General features: G+C 33.4%; 1 protein-coding gene across 1 annotated transcript in view; it reads right to left on the bottom strand.

The window, feature by feature from the left end:
- Positions 1 to 18,928, bottom strand: part of LOC134842644 (gamma-aminobutyric acid receptor subunit alpha-6-like) — a 97,107-nt gene that overhangs the window by 33,147 nt on the left and 45,032 nt on the right. Inside the window, exons 6-7 of the mRNA XM_063859080.1 lie at positions 4,295 to 4,377; positions 3,867 to 3,998 (exon numbers count right to left, since the gene is read on the bottom strand). Of these exons, the coding sequence (XP_063715150.1) occupies positions 3,867 to 3,998; positions 4,295 to 4,377 (215 nt within the window). The remainder of the gene's footprint in view (positions 1 to 3,866; positions 3,999 to 4,294; positions 4,378 to 18,928) is intronic.

Raw genomic sequence — 18,928 nt, 5'->3', positions numbered from 1 at the left:
TCACTATAAACTTGAACCTCAAGGAAACCAAATTTTTGGAGTTTATGGAAAAGCCTTCCCATTGTTTTTGCTTTTGAGGCAAAGTTAGAACAAACAAGCAAAAAGAGCAAAAACTTCGAGCAATGAGCAAAAAATTGATCGAAGAATTGTTCTTTTTTTTCCAAAAAATCTCAATGAGAAAAAATTTTCTGGGTTGGTTAAATTGGCAATTATGAGGCTTAGGTTTCCTTGGCTTCTCCCTTCACTCCCAATAAAAAAGCAACAAAAATGAAAAATAACCGAAAAACAAACCTAAATTTGTTTGTTTTTGCAACCAGCAAGCGCTGTCAAATTGAAAGATACAATATTTCCGCGTCATCATTCTGTCTAACAACATCATTGAAACATTTAATAGTTTTGTTTGTACCTAACTCAAAGGACAAGGAACGAATGTGCGCCTTTGGTAACGTAATTTCTGAAAATGATTCCGATCAGTGCTCTAAGTCACGCCATTTTGAGTAATTTTTGCAAATTGGAAATTTTCAATTGTTAAGAAAATTCAAATTTTTGCTCTTTTTTGTTTTGGTTTCCTACTTGGTTTCCACTGCACAAACAAATTTCTTCTCTGAAAAAATTAGCTATTTTTTTTTGCTTTGGGATGTCGTTTGCACTATTTTGGGACGACATTTAGAAAATGATTGAACTTTTTTCACTTTTTCAAAGATTTTTCTAGAAAAATGTCTGTGGATTTTTAAAACTAATATTTTGTCAATAAATTTTTTGCATTATCATAAACAAATAAACAATGGTGCTTTCTATTTTCTAAACGAGCTTTTTCGAACTATTGGTGTGCTAGTAAACAACTAATTGTGCATATATAGTCGTGGCAGTTCTTATTGGCTCCCTTTGGCCTTTTAAAATTAATTTTTAGCATTTTTTGAAAATTTATCAAACTTGAATTTTTTTTGAGGTTCTGAGCCAATTTGTTATTTAAACATCAGCTGTAACTTATTTTGCATTTATCTTGCAGTACTCTTAATACAATAAAGAATAAACACGACTGCTGGTATAAGGGTGAAGCCCTGGTAGTTCAAACTACCCTTTAACTGGTCTGGATTAGGTTTTGGTTCACTTCATGAACTATTAACAAACTATGAGTTTTAGGCTGATATCAAATTTTTAATTTATTGCACTTGCGATAGCAAGTGACTTGTAATCGATAACAAGACTTTTTTTCCCGTAGACAACTTTTCTTGCACCTTTTGCTGACAAGCTCAATTCTGCGGTTATGCTCAACTTGTTGAAATTTCAAATAAAACTTCTTCTTACTTCAAGTGAAGTAGTGTTTACTGTTTTCCTTTATAAGTATTAAAATCCTTTGATTTTTTTTTTCGGATTTGTGGTTTTTGTCTTAATTTCTGTCTGCTGATTTTCCTTTTTTCAAAAACAATTTGCATATCCAGTTTGCTTTTTGAGCAGTTTCGTTCCAAAAATGAGGTTTTTAATTTTTGATTCGATTCACTTTTTGATTAAAAAAAACAGGTACTATGAAAGGTATGAGGTTTTTAAAAAACGCTTCGGAAAATTTTAATTTTTTTAATATTTTTATTTTTCTAAGAAAACTGCATTATTGATTCTCAAAGAAAAAGAATTCCAATGAAAAAACCTCCACTTTCTGGTCTGCCTGCTTAACCTCTAGTCTTTTTCTACTATATCACTTTCTACAAAAAATTGTGCGGAAAGACTTGTTGACCCAATTTGTTAGAAACTTCATTTGCTCGAGAACTTGCCTCCCAAACCTGAGATTTTGTGCTCAAGCGGAAGCCAGATTGCAAGAAACTCCCCTGCATAAGCGGTCACGCCCAATTTTCATACAAAAATAGTTATGGCCCTCAGAAATGTCAAAATTTTGATTGTTCGACTTTTTTTTGCAAGCCTGTTTTGTCTCAAAAAAGAGCCTCTGAAAATATAGATTTTCAGTTAAACCAAGCAATCTATTTATGGAAATTTTTTCTGCTTAAAAAGCTAAAACCAAGTTTATGTACACAAAATATTTTGCGCTTCCGAAAAGTTCGAAGTTTTTGATATTTTAGAACTTTTGATTTTTGATCTTTCGTAGCAAAAACTACTCTGCCAAACCTCTGATTATTAGGGCAATCAAAAAAACTTGTGGACTTCTTCACTGCATAAACCAGTACGCTCTAATTTTTGCAAAAAAGAGTTCAACATTTGAAAAAGTCAAAACTGGTTGTTTTTGTGACGGTTTCTTGGAATTTTTGCTATTTGTTCTTAAAAACCATCTTACCACATCTGAGATTGAATTTCAATCAAATTAACCGCGTGCAAAACTTTTATCTGCAGAAATGGTGGCTCCTTCATTGAAAAAACAAGTTATATCCTTAGAGACGTCCAGTTTGTGAAATTTTGCCGTTTTCCAAAGTTTTGCATTATTGGTCACTGCTCCCGAAAACTGCCCTGGCAAATCTGGGGTATGGAAACTAATTTAAAAAGCAGGTTAATGGATCGCTTGCGCTTTAAATGGCTTCGCAGTCACGAGTTTGAAGAAAAGACCAGGTTGCGGGAAAAAGCCACTACCCTGTTCAATTTTTTTTGAGTTCAGCTCATTTGTAAGAACGGGTAATTTGTATCTCACGTTCAATATCGGATAATTACTAATTTTAGAAGGGAAACAGCTAAAAATTTGGGCTTTAAGAAATTCAAACTAAAGAATTCTAACCGCATCAGTAAAATAATATGAAAATATCAAACAGGTACATCCAATTTTAAATATCAAACAGGTACATCCATTGTTCTGTAATTTGAAATTTACCAAATCAGACTTTTCATATTAATAAATTGATTTTTTTTTTCAGTTCAACGGCTTTGGTTCATGTCTTATTTGCTATCAATATCTTTTAATGCCATTTTCTAATAGCAGCGCAAGTGTTGCGAAGCTCCGTTTTGCCTCTTTGTTAAATTTGAGTCGTGTAAGTAAAATCTAAGTGGTCTTTCGCGAAAGCACAATCCATCCATTCAAATCATTTAAATTCCAATGTAACTGATTACAATGGATTATAACATTTTTTTTGTAAACTGTTCAGAAACTACACTACTCACAAACTACTCGAAATCTAAGTCTTCTCATTTCCACAACGCCTGTTTAAACGTGACGGAAGGGGGTGGGGTGTAATTGTGTGGTGGGGGTTGCAAATGTAGGGATGGCAATAGTGGCGATTTCATATGCTAACAGAACAAAGGACATCAACCAAAAAATTCAAAAAACAAGATTATAACTATTTTCTAAGTCGAAGTTAAAACGCGTTTTATCTGATCCGATGTAACGTGTCTCAAGTCAAAAGTAACTTTAAGTTTTGAATATGCTGCACTGTGAATAGTTTACGAAAAATTATCAAATCTATTTTAATCGATTATAATCGATTATTTTTGAGTTTCATAGAGACTGACAACGTGACAACGAAAATCTAAAACAACTGACTATTATCCATAAAAATCCAGTGCGGGATAAATCTAAGTTTTGTTTTCATAAGTTTGAGAGGTCATCACTGATATTTTTGAGGACAGGGGCGGATTTAGGAAGGGGGGGGGGGTGGTTGAACGCAATTTTTTGGTCAAAATTTTCCAAAAAACGCCTAAAACGCCTTTTTGACCTGTTTTTCAAATTTTTGCCAATTTGGACGAAAACCAATTTGGACGATCTAAAAAAGGTCGAAAAAATTTTCGAAAATTTTTGGAAAGTTCTCATCAAAATCGCCTCTCCCCTCGAGAAAATCCTAGATCTGCCCCTGCTTGAGGTGCATTTAAAGCTTCAAACACTAACGACAGTATTTGAAAAAACAGATTAATTGCATAATTGCAAAGTTACTCACTGCTGGGGATTTTGAAGAGTCGCACTACGAATCGGTGCTCGAGGAAGTCAAATTCGGAGAGGACTAGGTTCTCGTTGAACTCCAGGGGGTCCTCAGCCCACTTGAACACTATATCTTGATTATCGTAACTGACTAAAATGAACAAAATTTGACAATTTGATTTTTCTAAAACTTAGAAGTTTTAGTTGAGGCTTTTTAGACGGATTTGATCGTCAGAACCTTGACTGTGTCAGATCACTTCACGAACTCCTGTAACTTATCACAGTACTCAAAAAAGGCGAAATTTAAATGAAACGGATAAATAGTGCTAGGATCGCCTTAACAAACAAATACTTTTTCGCAAAAAAAGTCTTTGGTTTTTGATACGCAAACTTTTAGTTGCCACATAAGCCCGTGTTGAATGGAAAACTGATGATGAAAGAACTTACAGCTCGAAATTTCCAGTTCGCACAGCTGTCGGTCGAATGGAAAGTACTCGAGGAACATGAGACATTTGGACTTCACTCGCAGTCTGAAACATGATATAAGTGTCAAGCATACAATGCAAAGTTGGGCAGCTCATTTGAAGGCGAAAGAACCCTTCAGTATAGTACAATAAGGGGGGGGGGGGGGGCGCTTCCCTTCAGAGATTCGACCCCCCGCCGAGCCAAAGGGTCCTTCCTTTGTACTATTTTGAGATATTCATCATGGTGAAGTATCCTACAATTTTTCTACAGGCGCACCGAAAAAAAAAACGTTTTTTTTTTTTAAATCAAAATGTACCAAAAAGTGCCTAAAAACGCCTTTTTTGGATGTTTTTTTTTTAATTTTGCCGAAATTTTTGGGCCAAAACATTGTCTTTTCACTGCTTTGGGAGAGCTCGGATAATCAATTTGGTCCACCTAAAAAAGAAGATCGACAAAATTTTCGAAATTTTTTTGAAAATCTGCCCCTCCTCGAGAAAATCATAGATCGCCCCTGATGCAACCGCTATTATTAGAGCACAAAGCACTGGTTTTTGGGTATTTCTTTAATTTTTCTAAAATTTTGCTTTTTTCGGTATTTTAATTATTTGTTTTGACTTTCGAAGAAAACGGAATATTTATGCTTGTTATGGCTTTTTAATCAAGTTTTATTGATCGAAATAAAAGTTTTTAATAAAAAATTTTATGCCCCATAGAAGATATTGACTTCTTGAAATCAAATTTTAAAAAATAATTTGGCTTTGATCATTTTTTGCAAAGTTCTAAGAGTTTGAAAATTGACAATTTGGCCATGCTCTGGACTAATTTATGCACTGTCAAGATTTTATCCATGATCATGAAGGTATAACGCGAAATGGTATAAATATAAATCCATGCACAACAAAATTGTTCCAAATTGAATTGAGGCTAACTAGTCGGTCCCATTAATTTTTTACGACTCAAATTTTAACACATGATATAATCTTTTCCAAAATTTATAGTTTTCCAACATTTCCCCCCCCCCCCAAAAGTCTATTCGATATGGATTAAGGGGCAGTCGGAACATTCAGGGCTTCGCTCTGATGTACGAGCAGGCAGTCTTATTTTAATTTTAGGTCTCTTAGTAATCCATTTAGGGTATCGGCAGCTTGGGAGTGAAAGTCTGATCTTGTTAATTATTCCCCCCTCTATGGACCTTACCTAGTATAGAGTTGAAACCCTATAAAGAACAAATTCAAAGGCTAAGCACACGAACTTTGTACCTTGTAACAAATCTTCCTCCTTTTGTAATGGGAAAGAATTAGTTATGGAGTTATGACCTTTGGCCTGTACTCATAGAGTAATTTCAGATAAGGTACACTGTCTGTTCGTCACGCTATCTTATTTTTGGCCGGATAGATTCGTGCAACTTCTTAGTCTAATACCAAACTTAATCTTACTCTTATATCTCCTAGTCTCAATAGATCTAGTGTATACTGGTTTTCGCGAGTTAGATTTTGGAGTTGGTCCAGAAGGAGAATAACTGTATTCTAGGATTTATTCAAATTGTTCTAGTGCTGAAACTGCAAGTAGTTTCGGTACTTACAAATCAGTGTCAAGGTTAGAGATGGAATATGATTGGTTAGTTAGTAATATTTTACAGAGGTAATTTATCAATAATATAATTGGTTTATAAATACTAGTTTAAAACTGGTTCCACCCATCCGGGGCTTAGAGAGTTTTTAGTTTTTAATTGTTTATTCTAGTGAAGGACGGGTGATATCGTTTTCGTTAGAAGTTTTGAGCAGTGATTTCTTGGAGAGAGGAAAGATGTAGTTGTTTGTGTAGATCTAAGAAGACTGTTTTGTTCGTGTTTCAAGATAGGTCTCGTTGATCGTGGGTAGTCTCTGGTGATTGTGTCAAGACTTCTGATCGATGCAATGATGTATCGATTTCATTAACTTTAGAGCGAGACTTTGGCAGCAAACCAAATAGATTTGCCATTCCAGAGTTGGAATGTTGTCGGGTTGTCATCTTTTTTGCTGCTCGTTTCTTGGGCTCTAAGAAATCTTCACATACTGCATTTATATATTTACATCTTGATAGTTAAGTTTTTTATGACTTATTATTAATTGTTATCGCAAAAGCGTTTTTCATTTTAGTTTGGTTATTTTAAAGCGTCGCTCGCCCTAGAGCAACTCTCGGCAAAATTAGAGTGTGGGTCACAAAACGTGGTTGTAGCGTGTGGGTTAGGCCAGCTATAGAGCATGCGCGGGACGTTTCTCTGGTTGGTGAGGCCAGGAGTGGGCTATATTTTATGGTCTTTGTGCAGAGTCTCTTAAAATGTTCAAACTTTTGTTAAATTTTCAATACGTGTTTTTATCTCTTTTGTTTCGGTTGTAAGCTTTTCTTAAAAGTAGATTTTTCTCAAAAGTAGAAGAAGAATATATTTGTTTTGGATTTGTGGTTTGACTTTTTTGTGTTTTATTTGGTTTTAATAAAAATTGAAAGTGGCTATCAAAAGAATAATTCATCGAGTTTTAATCTGGGTTTAATCCGGTTTGGTTACCGTGGGACTTTTTTTCTTAGTCATGCTATTAGTTTGTGGTTTTGTTGTGGCAATAAAAGGCTGCGTTGTTTAGTTCAGCTTATTAAAAAAATTCTTCCAACCGGGTGCAAGGAAAGTTTGAAACGAGTGAAAACAAGTTAGAGTTGTCATCAGTGAAAGTTAAAAATTGAAAATCATTATTTAAACAATTCTTTGTGAGTTAATTGTCATTACATTAAATGTCCGTGTGCGCCGTTAGTTTTAATCGTTGAGCTCGTTTTTACAATCTTCATAAAGTCTTTCTATGTTGTTTTGATAGAAAGATTCGTGATCGAGTCTATTTTTGTTTGCATTTGGGACTTGGGAACAATGTACTTTTTTCTCTGAAAATGTTGCTGTGAATTTGTATGCTGTTAAGTTTTTAGTTCGGGCTTTCGAATAAAGTGGCGCTACTATATTCGTTTCTTTTTTCCTATTTTTTGTGCTTCGAATTCGCTTTGAGTTACTTGGTTTATGGCGTATTTATGTAGTGTTTTTGTTCATTTTCTTCACAGTCATAATGTGTGACTAATAAATCTTGTGGTCCTCTTCGAGGGGAAGGACTTTGATGGGATGTTGGTTCTAAAAGAACTAGTGGAGAGAGGGTTTGTAGAAAAAAAATTATTAAAAGATACATGTGTAGGATAGTCTCGAATATGGGTTATAGAATGTTATGTATCCATGTGTCTTTTTTGTATATCTATCGTATTAAAAGATAATTTCTGTTGTGATAAACGGGGGAGGTAAAGATTGAGCTGTTATATTTATTGGAGCTATGTAGAGAGTGTGAGTTACTAATTTATTTAATTTCACTGTTTTTTCAAATTTAAGTGTTAAATTGTCTTGTGTAAGGATTTGTATATTGTGTTCTTGTATGTCTTTGTGAATATCGTGTCTGAATTGCAACCTGTGGCCCAATTATGTAACGTGTTGCAATCAGGATGTTGACCAAATTAGGGAGAGGGGTGCTACGAATGTATTCCAATCTGATCGTAGATGTATATTGTTGGTTAAAAGTTCTCTATATCTATCATCTGCATTTGTAAGGAAATTCAGTGGAAATGTTGTTGTTGGAGTTTGATTTATTGTTGAAGGAGTTGAAGGTAAAGATAAGGTTTCTGGTAGGGACAAGGATGTATCGGATGAGATATCTATAGGGTTCTTTACCAAGTTTGGCTCACCTTGAGTGAAAGCTTGTGTCATCCAATGTAGGAGACGTTGTGTTGAAATTGGGGGGTTAAAGAGTTTTCACGAATTTGTTCGGATGTGGGGGTTGATCCTAAATAGTCCGGTGGTATGTTTGGATTGTTTTGTTGTGAAATAGTTTGTAATGGTGGAGGGGTACTTTAAATTGTTTTACTGCAAAGGTCCAAAGGATTTGGGGTTGGTGATGTGGGTTTAATAAAATGAGCTCTGGGAGTTGTAAAGTTTCTATTTCGTCTTGAACGGATGATTTGTCTTTCTATTGTAGATTTATAATTTTGGTTTTGACTAGGATGTCTTGTTCTATTAAGGTCTCGTTGGAGAGAAGGATAGATATTGTATGTTGGTTCGTATTGTGGTTCGCTTAAAGGTGCATGGCGAGCTAAGGGTATTAAAGGCTCTGATAGTAACGCGTGTCTTCTTCAAATGTGTAGAGAATTTCTTGAAATGGAACGCGTGTTGATGATTGGGGTTGAATTGTTTGACTAGACGTTGGTGTTGCCGGAAGTTGCTGAGATGTCGTAGTCGGTGGGGATCGATGTGTTGGTTGTTGATTAGCAATTTTGTAAAAACTTTTTTTTGTTGTAATTAAAGTCTATGTTGCTTATAATATTTTTCTATGAAAATGATCAAAAGGATTGTTGCTAGTACAAAGGTGATTATTGCTTGTTTTATACATTTACATAATGTCAAAATTAGGAAAACTAGAAACGTGACAAAAATTACTAAAAGAAGAAGGATGCCTTTCTTGTTGAACAAATGCCTTAAGAATTAGATAGTTGCTGAATTATCGTACCCGAGGAGGTGGTCAAAGGTTTTTGAGAAGTTGAGATAGGCTTTTGTGAGGGAATGAAAAAATACGAAAAAACTACAAAAAAATACCAGAAGGAGAGAAGGTATTTCAAAGGTTTCTATTATAAAATTATGCAGAGTTGAAAAAAGATTAATAGTATTGAAAAAAAATTTGAAACTATTATTTTGAGGAGTTGAAGTGACTGAGAGAGAAACATTTGAGAAATATTTTGTCTTGTCGAATTATTTTTTTTCCGAGTCAAAAATTGAGTGTGGTCGGAGTTTTTATTGACTTTTGACAAGTGGGTTGAATATAGGCACTTTCTGGTGAGGGGAAGTCTGAAGGTCTAGGAATGAGCTTCCTAGTTTTTTTTTAATTTTTTGGTTGATTAGGATATTCAGGCGTTAAGTCTACTTTAGGCTAAAGGATCATTTTGGATTTTTACTTTAGGCAAATTTAATATTTTTCCTTGAGGGAAATTTGGAGTGTACGTTGAAACACTATTGTTGACTTTTTTACTGGTTGATAGCGGAGGGTTGTAACATTTAGATTTTGTTTATTTCAATTAGCAAATATGAGCGCGTTGCTTTATTATGACCTGGAGGTCTTTAAGTTATAGTTTCATATATGTTTGAAGTGAGCGAAGTGTCGGTTAAAGAAGTGGTGTCAGAATGGGGTGAGGTTTAATTAATTTCTGATTGGCTAAAGTTGAACTAGCTATTCAAGTATTCAAGAGTGTCAACAAGAAATATAGAAAAGAGAAGAAAAATTTGATGCGTTTTAAAATGTTCAAAATAATTAATTAACTTGAGAGGGTTTTTGAAATTCAACTTTCGTTAAATTTTTAGGTTGTTGAATGAATGTTCTGTAATCTTTCCGTGGTTGATTTTGGAGTCGTCATGATTTTCATTGTTGAGATTTTGTTTGCTTCTATTGATAAAATTCTTCCTTCTAGTTTTTGATTTTTACTTTGTTATTTGAAATTTGAAATTTTGGTTGGGAATTTTTAATTTTTTTGTTGTTCGGTTTTAATAATTGTGTTGAATAATTTATATCATGTATTTGGCGATGTTTATTGTCTGAGTTCTCGTGGACAACCTTTAGTCCTGTAAAGGAGTGTAACAGTGTTAGTTCGCAAAGAGCGTGTTCCTTAGGGTAATATGGTAAAAGATTGTTTCTTTGTTGAACTATTTCCTTTTTATTTGAATCAATAAGTTTGTATGTTACATCAGTGGGTTTGTCAATAATCTGAATGTTCTTTTTTCGGATTGGTTGTAATTTTTTTAGGTATTCCTTTTTGTGTTACAAAATTTGGCATTAAGACATTCGTTCTAATTTTTAGGTTTCTAGCTGGTGTTAATCGTAAAATTTTTTGTGATTGATTAATCTGTCTTTGTAATAGTTTTTGACTATTTTTTGATAAATTTCATTGTGTTTTTTTTTATAGAGTAATTTCAGATAAGGTACACTGTCTGTTCGTCACGCTATCTTATTTTTGGCCGGATAGATTCGTGCAACTTCTTAGTCTAATACCAAACTTAATCTTACTCTTATATCTCCTAGTCTCAATAGATCTAGTGTATACTGGTTTTCGCGAGTTAGATTTTGGAGTTGGTCCAGAAGGAGAATAACTGTATTCTAGGATTTATTCAAATTGTTCTAGTGCTGAAACTGCAAGTAGTTTCGGTACTTACAAATCAGTGTCAAGGTTAGAGATGGAATATGATTGGTTAGTTAGTAATATTTTACAGAGGTAATTTATCAATAATATAATTGGTTTATAAATACTAGTTTAAAAATGGTTCCACCCATCCGGGGCTTAGAGAGTTTTTAGTTTTTAATTGTTTATTCTAGTGAAGGACGGGTGTTATCGTTTTCTTTAGAAGTTTTGAGCAGTGATTTCTTGGAGAGAGGAAAGATGTAGAGGTTTGTGTAGATCTAAGAAGACTGTTTTGTTCGTGTTTCAAGATAGGTCTCGTTGATCGTGGGTAGTCTCTGGTGATTGTGTCAAGACTTCTGATCGATGCAATGATGTATCGATTTCATTAACTTTAGAGCAAGACTACGTGCAGGGTAAAGTTCAAATTTTCTGTGTGAAGTGCCAAGTGACTAGGATCGGTATGTGAGATCAACATCGAGATGGCCATTGCTCTGGTTCAATACTTAAAATCTTTCGAGGGTAGTGACTTTGGCAGCAAACCAAATAGATTTGCCATTCCAGAGTTGGAATGTTGTCGGGTTGTCATCTTTTTTGCTGCTCGTTTCTTGGGCTCTAAGAAATCTTCACATACTGCATTTAAATATTTACATCTTGATAGTTAAATTTTTTATGACTTATTATTAATTGTTGTCGCGAAAGCGTTTTTCATTTTAGTTTGGTTATTTTAAAGCGTCGCTCGCCCTAGAGCAACTCTCGGCAAAATTAGAGTGTGGTTCACAAAGCGTGGTTGTAGCGTGTGGGTTAGGCCAGCTATAGAGCATGCTCGGGACGTTTCTCTGGTTGGTGAGGCCAGGAGTGGGCTATATTTTATGGTCTTTGTGCAGAGTCTCTTAATATGTTCAAACTTTTGTTAAATTTTCAATACGTGTTTTTATCTCTTTTGTTTTGGTTGTGAGCTTTTCTTAAAAGTAGATTTTTCTCAAAAGTAGAAGAAGAACATATTCGTTTTGGATTTGTGTTTTGACATTTTTTTGTGTTTTATTTGGTTTTAATAAAAAATGAAAGTGGCTATCAAAAGAATAATTCATCGAATTTTAATCTGGGTTTAATCCGGTTTGGTTACCGTGGGACTTTCTTTCTTAGTCATGCTATTAATTTGTGGATTTGTTGTGGCAATAGAAGGCTGCGTTGTTTAGTTCAGCTTATTATAAATATTCTTCCAACCGGGTGCAAGGAAAAATTGAAACGAGTGAAAACAAGTTAGAGTTGTCATCAGTGAAAGTTAAAAATTGAAAATCATTAATTAAACAATTCTTCGTGAGTTAATTATCATTAGATTAATTTTCCGTGTGCGCCGTTAGTTTTAATCGTTGAGCTCGTTTTTACAATCTTCAGTGTTAAGATCTTAAAGTCTTTCTATGTCGTTTTGATAGAAAGATTCATGATCGAGTCTATTTTTGTTTCCATTTGAGACTTGGGAACAATGTACTTTTTTCTCTGAAAATGTTGCTGTGAATTTGTATCCTGTTAAGTTTTTAGTTCGGGCTTTTGAATAAAGTGGCGCTATTATATTCGTTTCAATGTTCGTCTTACTTTTTGTGGTTCGAATTCGTTTCGAGTTACTTGGTTTATGGCGTATTTAAGTAGTGTTTTTTGTTCATTTTCCTCACAGTCATAATGTGTGACTAATAAATCGTGTGATCCTCTTCGAGGGGAAGGATTTTGATGGGATGTTGGTTCAAAAAGAACTAGTGGAGAGAGGGTTTGTAGGAAAAAAATTATTAAAAGATACATGTGTAGGATAGTCCCGAATATGGGTTATAGAATGTTATGTATCCATGTGTCTTTTTTGTATATCTATCGTATTAATAGATAATTTCTGTTGTGATAAACGGGGGAGGTAAAGATTGAGCTGTTATATTTGGTGGAGCTATGGGGAGAGTGTGAGTTACTAATTTATTTAATTTCACTGTTTTTTCAAATTTAAGTGTTAAATTGTCTTGTGTAAGGATTTGTATATTGTGTTCTTGTATGTCTTTGTGAATATCGTGTCTGAATTGCAACCTGTGGCCCAATTTTGTAACCTGTTGCAATCAGGATGTTGACCAAATAAGGGAGAGGGGTGCTACGAATGTATTCCAATCTAATCGTAGATGTATATTGTTGGTTAAAAGTTCTCTATATCTATCATCTGCATTTGTAAGGAAATTCAGTGGAAATGTTGTTGTTGGAGTTTGATTTATTGTTGAAGGAGTTGAAGGTAAAAATAAGGTTTCTGGTAGGGACAAGGATGTATCGGATGAGATATCTATAGGGTTCTTTACCAAGTTTGGCTCACCTTGAGTGAAAGCTTGTGTCATCCAATGTGGGAGACGTTGTGTTGAAATTGGGGGGTTAAAGAGTTTTCACGAATTTGTTCGGATGTGGGGGTTGATCCTAAATAGTCCGGTGGTATGTTTGGATTGTTTTGTTGTGAAATAGTTTGTAATGGTGGAGGTGGTCAAGGGTTTTTCAGAAGTTGAGATAGTCTTTTGTGAGGGAATGAAAAAATACGAAAAAACTACATAAAAATACGAGAAGGAGAGAAGTATTTCAAAGGTTTCTATTATAAAATTATGCAGAGTTGAAAAAAGATTAATAGTATTGAAAAAAAATTTGAAACTATTATTTTGAGGAGTCGAAGTGACTGAGAGAGAAGCATTTGAGAAATATTTTGTCTTGTCGAATTATTTTTTTCCCGAGTCAAAAATTGAGTGTGGTCGGATTTTTTATTGACTTTTGACAAGTGGGTTGAATATAGGCACTTTCTGGTGAGGGGAAGTCTGAAGGTCTAGGAATGAGCTTCCTAGTTTTTTTTTTAATTTATTGGATGGTTGGGATATTCAGGAGTGAGTTAAGTCTACTTTAGGCTAAATGATCATTTCGTATTTTTACTTTAGGCTAATTTAATATTTTTCCTTGAGGGAAATTTGGAGTGTACGTTGAAACACTATTGTTGACTTTTTTACTGGTTGATAGCGGAGGGTTGTAACATTTAGATTTTGTTTATTTCAATTAACAAATAAGAGCGCGTTGCTTATTTATGACCTTTTTTTGTTGTTCGGTTTTAATAATTGTGTTGAATAATTTATATCATGTATTTGGCGATGTTTATTGTCTGAGTTCTCGTGGACAACCTTTAGTCCTGTAAAGGAGTGTAACAGTGTTAGTTCGCAAAGAGCGTGTTCTTTAGGGTAATATGGTAAAAGATTGTTTCTTTGTTGAACTATTTCCTTTTTATTTGAATCAATAAGTTTGTATGTTACATCAGTGGGTTTGTCAATAATCTGAATGTTCTTTTTTCGGATTGGTTGTAATTTTTTAGGTATTCCTTTTTGTGTTACAAAATTTGGCATTAAGACATTCGTTCTAATTTTTAGGTTTCTAGCTGGTGTGAATCGTGAATTTTTTCGTGATTGATTATTCTGTCTTTGTAATAGTTTTTGAAAATTTTTGATAAATTTCAATGTGTTTTTTTTATCTCTAATTAAAATCCATTCAGTATGTGTGCCGAAAGCTAATTTCAAGATTTGCGGGTGATGTAAATGACCTTTATTGCCCGTATGTAACGGTATTTTATAACAAATTGATCCTGTAGTAGGTTGGCAATGCCCCTGTCTATTTTTTGAGGCATCTGATGTGAACATTAATGGTTTCCTTGGTTTTGATTTAAAACCGTTTCATAGGGTGAAAGTCCTAGAGTTGTTGTTATCTGTGAGTTATAAGCTAAGGGGAATAATTTCATGTCTGTTGACAATTCGGTGTAATTTGTATCATTTCAACTTATGATACATCTGAGGTATTCTTGTAGTGAATGGTTCATACCTTCGACTAATCCATTAGTCCAAGAGGCATGATACGTTCGGGGTTTATTTTATTGTTGTAAAGATGGCATAATGTAAGGATTTCATTGCTTACGAATTCTGTGGCACTATCTCTGACAAGGATTTCTGGTAATCCAAACTTTGCTATCCAGTGTTCGTAAAGTGTTGTATATGCATAACAGATATTAGAACGAGGTACAGGGTTGAGAGCTACATAGTGTGTAACTGCATCAACTATAACCATTATCTAGGAATTTCCTTCTGAGGATGGTGTTATCGGTCCTTTTATATCAAATGAGATTCTGTGGTTGAAACATAAACTTTTTCTTTTAAAGTCTTGTTTTTCTGCCATTTGCTTCTGATGTGGGTAAGATTTACTTAACTTGCATGTTATTCAATCGTTACATAATTATTTTAAGAGAAATTGGTGCATGTGGAAAGTAAACATTTTGGATAAAATTTGAAAAGTTTTTTTCTGATCCTGCATATCCTTTTGCATTGAAGGAATGTGAAATGTGAAATGCTAGGAGTATCAAACTTAATGTTAGACAGGCTACTTTTAATTCAGATGTTTGGCTTCCCAAAATATCGGTTTTTTTGTTTATGGATGTGTTATTTTTTTTCTGAAATATCTAAAAATGTTTTGTCTCCTAGAATTTTAATATCTGCTTTTAGGGGTTTTTTTTTTTTGTGCCAAGATTTGAGTTGTCTAATTTATGAGTCAAGGTTTCGATATTTTTGTAGTAGTTCGAGTGTCACTTTTTTCTGTGGTTGGTAGAAAAATTTTCTCAATTTCTGTTTTTGAATAAGGTATGTTATCTAGAGGATGATGTAGATTGAAACTTGGATTATTGTGTATTTTGAGTCTAAACCTGGAGGTCCTGATGAATTTATATTTTCAGTTAAGTTTTCTTTTTCTTCTAAGGGGAACAGGTTTGTCCTATACATTTTTTGCTTAAGTGGTTTTTATTGTGTATTGTTTCTGATCCATCATGAAGATGGTATCGGTTGTAGAGTTGCCTAACAAGTCTACTTCGTAATGGTTGTTTTGGCAAATTATTTATGAGGTAAAATGTTTTATTTAAATTATCTGGATATCATGTTAAACTTATTTGTGCATTTTCAAGGTCGGTTTTACTGCATATTTGAATTCTAATCGTGGTGATGTTTCGTATTTTGCAAGGAAAAACTTCATATTTTGGGGTATTTCTATCGTTGTTTTTCTGATTATCAATTCAGGTGGTGTGTTTCGACTGAGTGTATCTGGTAATGCAAGATTTTTTCCTCCAGTCCAAACTATATGTAAGTTTGGGAATTTCACTAGCATTAGTTTAAATCTATAAACTCTATGATTTGGATTTGATTTTTGTGTAAATAGAAAAATTATAGGTTTATGTTTATAGGTAAATAGGAAAATTATACATCCAAAAGTTCTATCTGTAAATAGAACTGTTGGATGTTTTGATCCAAGTATTTAAAAATTATATTCTGTGAGAGTATATTTTTTAGCTGTACATTCTCTCATAAATGCAGAGAGTCTAAGTTCGGCTTGTGTAAATAGTCTTGAGTTTGCTGAGATAAGATTCATTTTGTTTGTTCCTTCGAGTAATTAAAATAATGCTGCGCTGATTCCAAAATCGGAGGCGTCGCACTTAGCATAAAATGATTGGTCTGGACCTGATATTTGTTCAGTGAGAAGTGTTTTTATTTCTTGAAAACGTTTTTGGTGTACTGTCATCCATTCAAAAATGTTTTGTTGTTTGAGAATATTATGAAGTGGTCTTACAAATTATTGCATTTTTAGACGTATACTTAAAAAACTTAGCATTCCAAGAAATTCTTCAATTTTTTTCTTTGATAGAGTTTGAAGTTTTATGATTGCGTCTATACGAGATTTTAATGGAGTGATTGTATTTCCTTCAATATTATGTCCAAAGAAATTTACACGAGTAAGAAAGATTTGTAATTTGTCTGGGGCTGCTTTCCTGTTTTCCTTGAAAAGTATTTGGCGGCACTTTTCAATTACTTTAAACATTTTGTGTTCTGTTTGTGATTGCATGAAAAGATTGTCTAAACAAGTTATAACAATCTTACTGAGAATAAGTTGTCGAAAAGTTTTACTCATGAATGCTGAAAATGCTGCTGATCCTATAGAAATTCCATAGAAAAGTCTATTAAATTCGTATTATTGATTTCCAATAACGAACTGTGTTAAGCGTCGTAATTGTTCATCTAGTGGCATTTGATTATATGCGCTGTTCATGCCAGCTGGTGTGTAGAACTGTCCGTTCATTTTTGTGAGAATTACTTGAATTGTTTCAATAGCCAATTACATTTAGATACTTCAATAAGTGAATTCAGCTATCTAGCATCTAGAACGATTTATAATGAGTCTCCTTTAGCGAGGATAACAACTGGTTCTATGAGTGTGTTTCCTTTTGGTTAATCTTTTTTTCATTGGAGAAATGATTTCGTATTGTTCCAAAATATCTATTAATCTATTATCTTGTAAGTGAATCGAAACTTTACGTGCACTTTGTTTTTTGAATACTGCGTCCAATTTTAAACGTAGATGCAGTGGTGAGTTTACTTTTCCAGCATCAATTTTAGATGTAGCGTAAACCATTGGGTAATTAAGTAGTAGTTCTGCTAGTTGTTTAAATTCTTGTTGTGTAATTTGAGTGCATTGTAAGAAACTTCTGTTTTTCAGTGGTATATTTTGATATTCGAAACGTTGGTTTTAAATAAGGTTTTATGAAGTAGTCTGTTTTTCGTTTTGAATCACTAATTATTTTATTAATTGATAATTCTTCATTGGGAATTGTTCATTGGCATATGCCTAATATTTTCAAGATTTTATTTAACTCTTTATGCTGTTTCTACTGTGGGGGAAATTGTTGCATTAGTTTCACAATATCATAAAAGAACGAGGGGTAACGTTCTTTTATATGGAGAATTTTTGTATACATTCAAGTAAATTATGTCTTAACTTGTTTTTTTTTGTGTATTTGAATTGGTTTGATTTCAGGGACATATATAGCCGTTATTTGGTTTGCTTCATGTTGTATTGATGGACTTGACTAATTGAGAAGTTATATACATAGCCTGCTAATGGTTTCATATGTTTTTGTTCTTGATTTTATAAAGGGTAATAATTGGAGAAGACTGGAGTTTTGTTAACTAATCTTTGAAAAAATGTGAGTGATGTGTTTTTCATTCATGTGTATTTATCGTTCATATGTATTTTTCTATTAAAGATATTAATAGCGGGGATATTTTTATTAGAAAATGGTATTCCAACAATATTGTGTTTTATATCTGCGATATGAAATGTTTAATTGAAAGGTTTGTTCAAAAGTGTATTTTATTTCGTTTTTCGAGTGGGAACAAGGAGTAATTGAATTTTTCCAAAATGTGTTAAGTTTGATCCTTGCGCTGTAGCTAATCTGCTTGATTTTCTGGAACGGTAATTTGATTATTATCTCGTTCGAGAGTTTGAATAAAAACGATTTCTAACATAATTTTAGTAGTTACTTCTGTTTGACTTTGATCTTGAATAATTATTTCGATATTGATTGTTTTGACTGTTTGATCAACTATAACTCTTTTATGAGAGATTTTGTGAATTTATTCGATCTGGAGATCTTCTGCGATAGTTATTTTGATAGGGTGATTGTTGTCTGAATGTATTATGAATATCTGGGAGTGGTTTTCCCGAACTATTATTACAGTGAGTGTTTTTGTTTGGAAAACTCTGGGCTTTTTTCATGTACTGATAAAAAAAAATTTTGACTCTCTATAATTCTTTGGTTTGTTCTGATTATTTTGTTGTTTCTGTCTACATTCAGTGATGCTATGTCCATATCTACGTCAATAATTACACCATTTTTCGAATGAAGATTTACCTTTAAAATGTGGAATTTTCTCGTAGATATTTAGTTTTTGAATGATTTGTTTAGCCAGTTCAGTGTCAGAGTCATGGATGTTATTAACTTGTGAAGTAGATGTATGGTTATTATTTACATATGGTAATTTAAAATTTTTTTCTTTCAAATCCATGGTGATTTCAGCTTGTTCTACTTTGTCTACTAGTTTTCGGAAGTCTATATCAGGTTCTCGAAATGAAGATGGATGTGATACTCTCCTCTTTATCCTTAATTTTCGTAGTTGTGGTGTTAGAGTCATCATTGAGACTTCTGTAATCTTTGTGATTTTATAATCATGCGTACTGAGGGAATATGGTTTTCTCACTATTGTTTCGATTCTTACTGCAAGTTGCTTAATTGTTTCATTAGGGTGTCTACGGATTTTGTTGCATAGAACTCTTTGATGTTGTTTAATTCTTTCGAACAGAGTCGAACATTTCTGAAACTTTTTGTGTGAATCTTTTCCATTCTTATTTAAGCTCTATAGGTGAAACTGGAAACCTTTTTTGAGCTGCGCCAACAAGTGTTGTTTAGAGCTGTGCGTCTATATATCCAATTTTGATGAAAAGGCGTATTAACTGGTTCAGGTCTTATAATTAAAATCAAAT

Source organism: Symsagittifera roscoffensis, chromosome 3 (assembly GCF_963678635.1).
Source record: "Symsagittifera roscoffensis chromosome 3, txSymRosc1.1, whole genome shotgun sequence".
Classification (NCBI taxonomy): domain Eukaryota; kingdom Metazoa; phylum Xenacoelomorpha; order Acoela; family Convolutidae; genus Symsagittifera; species Symsagittifera roscoffensis.
The sequence above is the reverse complement of the archived record's forward strand: the minus strand, read 5'-3'. Positions and strand labels throughout refer to the sequence as shown.